The sequence below is a fragment of the Chanos chanos genome, chromosome 6 (assembly GCF_902362185.1).
Source record: "Chanos chanos chromosome 6, fChaCha1.1, whole genome shotgun sequence".
Classification (NCBI taxonomy): Eukaryota; Metazoa; Chordata; class Actinopteri; order Gonorynchiformes; family Chanidae; genus Chanos; species Chanos chanos.
This window is the reverse complement of record NC_044500.1, coordinates 23,051,780-23,057,235: the sequence shown is the minus strand read 5'-3', so window position 1 is coordinate 23,057,235 and position 5,456 is coordinate 23,051,780. Positions and strand designations below refer to the sequence as shown.

General features: G+C 37.8%; 1 protein-coding gene across 1 annotated transcript; it reads left to right on the top strand.

Moving 5' to 3' along the window:
• The first annotated feature begins 1,621 nt into the window (after positions 1–1,621).
• On the top strand, positions 1,622–3,880 carry LOC115813690 (rho-related GTP-binding protein RhoG-like). Its single transcript, XM_030776238.1, has 2 exons — positions 1,622–1,662; positions 3,278–3,880. The coding sequence occupies exon 2, from the start codon at positions 3,305–3,307 to the stop codon at positions 3,878–3,880; it is 576 nt and encodes a 191-aa protein (XP_030632098.1). The 5' UTR covers positions 1,622–1,662; positions 3,278–3,304.
• The last annotated feature ends 1,576 nt before the right edge of the window (positions 3,881–5,456 follow it).

Here is a 5,456-nt window from a genome sequence, read left to right as displayed (position 1 = left end):
CGCCTCCATTTTCGAAAGCCAAACCAGAGAATTTCTAAAGAAGATAGAACTTCCACTCTCAGAACTTCCTGTTTCGGGGGGGGGGGGCGCTCGCGAGACAGTCCGAAATGAATGGGGGCCTAAAATGTAACCCCAAAAATCTTGCAATTTTTCATTATGTTTTCGATATAAGGGGTCTAGACAATAGATATACGTCCAGTCCTTAGTTTTTGTTTGTTTGTTTTTAACGGTTTTCCAATTGTAGTAAACCACCTTTCTGTAAATATTTGTGACGTCACGCACCACGAGCCACTTTACGGCAGTCGCCATTTTGACACTTTATGGCATTCGCTACCATGACTAGTTAGCATACTATTACATCAACCAGATCTACATTTAGCTGTCAAACACGAATATCTACATGGTCCTCCTTTAGATTTTCATTCGAATTCATGTCAAAACTTCCGAAGACTCCAGGTGCCAACGAAGGAGGATGTACTGTCGCAATCAGTCGTAAATCCTTAACCGACCAATCAGCATACATTAGCAGAACGCTAGCGTTTTATAGGCGAAAAAAATTCAATTCTGATATAGAGTTGATACTGTACTTTCAAAAACTTTTTTTGTCTAGAAGGAGGTGTAAATAATTATTTTATCCGTTTAGCTTCACTCACTCCTACTCATTGAGTACTCTCTCGCGAGCGCCCTCTAGGTGAATTTCAGCTAATTTCGGTACAATGGCATTAATAGGAAGTGGACAGGCTCTATGTAGATAGGCTCTGGCCAAACCCTCTTTGATAAGCCTGCAGAACCAGAGCGAAGCCGAATCCATGTGGAAGTTGCATTTCATTTAACCTCCACGTATTGCATTGAGGTGGTGCAGCAATTACATTTGGTGAAACCCCATGGAGAGGTGCAATCTTTAAAGACACCGCCCCTCCCTTCGTTCGAGCCATTGTTCGGAAAATAAATTCTGATTGCTGCTGTGTGTGTATCAGATATCTGTCAAAGTAGTGAAAAGAAAGAACAGAAAACATCATAGTAATACACTGTTAAAAAAAATAAGTGCAAGTGTGCCACCTGGAGGCTCTTTTTGCAGTGGGGATTTTTCACCTCAAAAGTTCTCCTCTGAACCACTTAACTGGCAAATCTTAAAATGTGCTCAAAATGAATGAAACAAGTGAAAATGTCAAATGTATTGTGCATTTAATAATGAAAGCAGTGTATCATAGTAGGTATTTGTCGTAATCTTTACTCCTTGAACTTTAGTCAAATCATTTTGTATAGTCAACTATTGTGTCATCATCTTTGTTTCATTCTCAAATTATTTGAGCCGACGATTCAAAGAAGCTAAGTTTTTATAATTTTATGTTTAAGCTATCTACAAGATTTTGCTCACAACTCGGAAATGGCCTAGGTCAAAGCATGTGACGCTTAACTATTTTTGAAATGATTTTGTAATCTGTTTTCGACGTTGTGTGTTGGGTTGCATTGCTGTAAATAACTTACTCCCGCGATTAACTTCCTCACTAAGCTACAGCTTCATTTTTTTACTTCCTCTCTGTGTACCACACTCACTTCCTACAGCAGCCTCCCACTGCGCGCCTGCTTTGAGACATACGGAAAAGATAATCAATTTTGTCTTACCTGACCGGGCTATCCACTGGAACAAGAGTATGTTTGGTGAGCTTATGTTTATTTGTTATCTTATCAAGATAGTCCGCAGAGTCACTTGTTTAATCCCATAAGTAAATGTACCATTCTCGTGAAGCCCGCCTCAAAATCATGGTTAACAGAACTACTGCTTTGCCTGTAACGGTTCACCGATATTTGCCGAAGTTCTACTCTCTCATAAACCGCTGAAAGCACAAACACCTCACATTCAGCGGTCCCTCTCTCCAGTATTCGGGTGAATGAAACACAGTTTAAGCACGTTTCAAAATAATTGTAGATTGGTCTTTTAAATAGGTCTTGTTAAAGTTTTTTTTTTCCTCCCAAGCTGTCATAAGACGTCATATGAACGAGGCATCATTTAAAAAAGAAAAAAAAAAAAAAAAGACGCGTCACTCATTTTGGTAAAGTGAACAGCTTGTCAACCTGTTAAACGGATGACTTACATTAAAGACTTACCTTAGCAGTTCAGTAAGGATCCAGCGATTAATCGTGTCAGCGCGTTATTCTTCAAAGCACCGTTTCATTGTACTTCTGTTTTATTGATCACCTTGCCGTTTGGAACAAAAAAATGAAAATATTCCATGGGTAAATGTCATAACCTACCAAATGGAAGCTTTTAAGCATTGACATAATCATACTGAAATAATTCATAGATTTGTGAAGCTGAAACTGAAAAAATCACTTGGCCCATTACCATGATTAAATGTACTTCCTTTACATGTCAATACTCTATATGTCAGTATTCTGTTTCAAAGACAACAATTTATATGATGTCAGTGTTTTAGACTGCTGGCAAACCATATTTTTTACTATCTCTAAGTATCTCAGCAAATGTCTGCTCCCTAGACTCTGTTGAAGAGGAACTATCTTTAAACTCTTGGGTGACAGTGCATTTTCTCAAAATACATCCTGATGATGTGCAAAAATTCAGAATTTGTATTCCGTCCTTCAATGTGTTTTGTGCAAGACTTTTAAAAAAGAAGTTCAATGCTTGTTCAGTCTAGAAATGCATGTTCTCATATACTTTTGGAACACAAGCCATACTAAATTTCTACCTTCAGTCTAGCATCTGCTTTAAAGAGAGCTTTGAGCAATGTCCTGTTTTCCTGATGTTCCTCACTGACTAAACTGTGGATAGGTTTACATAACCCCATTCACTGTGTATCTGATGGATGTATATGGAACCTCAAGAGATACTAAAAAAAGCACTAAGTCTTCATAATGATTACCACACCGAGAGTGATGTAAATATACGCTGCTGACTACAACACTTTAGGTGTGAGAGCAGATTAAAAATAATCTCATGCATTATTGTGTGCTGTGAGAGGAAGTCACACTACGGTGTCCCATTTATGAATACAGTTTGCATGTGTTGATGAGTACACACTCTCTCTTCAAAATGATTATCTAAAACCTTCCAATTATTGAGGGTTTTTGTTTTCTCTTTTGGTGGGGGGGGGGTTTATGATGCTGTGCCTTCGACATATAGACAGCCTTAAGATTCATTTATTTAAATATGGATTTTTTGATAGCTTGACCACATACCATAAACTCTTTTGTTAATATCTCTCTCTCTCTCTCCTTTTTTTTTTTTTTTTTTTTTTTTTTTTTTTTTACATTTCAGATATCTGAGGCTGTGTATAGAAGCAGAATGCAGAGTATCAAATGTGTTGTGGTAGGGGATGGTGCTGTGGGTAAGACCTGCCTGCTCATCTCCTACACAACCAATGCCTTCCCTAAAGAGTACATTCCTACTGTATTTGACAACTACAGTGCCCAGGTGACTGTAGATGGGCGAACTATCAGCCTTAATCTTTGGGACACAGCCGGCCAAGAAGAGTATGACCGTCTACGCACTCTCTCCTATCCCCAGACAAATGTCTTCATAATCTGCTTTTCTATTGCCAGCCCCCCCTCCTATGAGAATGTCAAGCACAAGTGGCACCCAGAGGTCACTCACCATTGCCCAAATGTGCCAATTTTGCTAGTTGGCACCAAAAAAGACCTGCGCAATGACCCAGAAGTCCTCAAGAAGCTCAAAGAGCAGAGTCAGACAACCATTAGCCCACAGCAGGGCACAGCTCTCGCAAGGCAGTTAAATGCAATCAGGTACCTAGAGTGCTCTGCCCTCAACCAGGATGGCATAAAGGAGGTCTTCACTGAGGCTGTGCGTGCCTTTCTCAATCCTCAGCCACTTCCCACTAAGAAGCCCTGTGTGCTACTGTAGGGGCATTAAAAACAGTCTCAGCAGTGGTTACAAATCTATGGCAAAACTTGATAATCCTTGCTGTATGTATAAAGCATGAAGAGAAATTATTTTTTTCATTGTTTATTAGTGGTGATATCACCTTATTTAAAATATAAATGATGGGTTTTTTTGCACTGTTGTCAAGGATTTCAAAGACTGAGAAAAGATTTAAATATATGTTTGAATGAACTTAAATTTTATCTTTAATAGCACGTTTAATCTTAATTTAGCCCGATCTACATTTTCATTTTGCAAAATAGTATGCTAATTTAGCACAACTCAGTATGGCACAGGATTAATGTTCAATGTCTAACTTGTAGTGCAGTGCCATATCTGTCTTTTTTTTTAATATATGTGTCATAATCCTTTAGGTGTTTACCTGTGTTACTAAGCAGGTTTACTGAAATACTTAGGCCAACTGATAAGGAAACCAAATGCTTGACAGAATAGTGTAGCATTGTCAATAATATTTGATATGAATTGACCAGAAACTGAGAAACTTAAGCTGTGTGACTCAGTGAAATGATGGTGCACCTTCTTGAATTTCTTGAAATCATCTTTTGTAATTTTCTCAAATCTGTGCATGGTGAGGTCTCTAGAAATGAATGAATAATAAATTTAAATGAATTGTACTGAATAAAAACTAATTAAATTATTTCTGCCCCAACATATGAAAATCAAAACTGTGTATCGCTGGGGCAAAAAAGAAGCAAAATTCATTCTTAATCTCATGTACTACCATAACTTTTTTGCGTATGCGGTTATATACGAAAATGTGATCTTTTCCTTTGAGCTGTGAAAGAGAGTGCTATGCAAATGTTGAGCATATCAACCTCACCCTCAATGAAAAGACATCAATGTGTGTCAGTAATGTATGTGCTGGTCAGAAGTTTTACTACCACAAAACGTTTGAAGTGTTCCAGTGTCACAACTGTTTTAAACCAACAGCCATGTTAAAAAGAGTAAACATTACATGTTTGCTGTCCTTGTGAAATGTAATATGTAAAAATTGAAATATATATGGTAAGAAGTACTATACATGAGACCAGGCTGAAATACAATCAGAGCCATGCAATCTTCATTTCCATGTTTAAATGTAGTCTTCCACACTGAATAGCTATCTTTATCCAGATGTTTTTTATCCAAACATATAACAAAATATGTTACAAATGACTTATTTATGTCCCAAAAGATCTAGGTATAGTCTAAAAGATGATGTGTTGTCATGAGTGGGATAAATGTTGAGTTATGTGCAGGGCAGTTAAAGGTAAAATGAAATACTCTGTCTTAGCTTTAAACTTAGCTTACATTCTTAAAGTTATAAAATATGATTGAAAAGTGTGCTCTGCCTCCATATTTGCATGCTCTAACATTGAATGAGAAAGAAAGAGTGACATAGAGAGCAAAAAAGGGAACCCAGTATCTACTTCCTTCTCCAAAATCTGGCCAGCTCTTTTGGTGACTTTGTCAAGAAAGCACACCTAGAGGACTGACAGAGTGGAGTTTCCAATCTTAGCAGTGAGGTAGGGGGTGGGATCATCATCTGAAATTACTG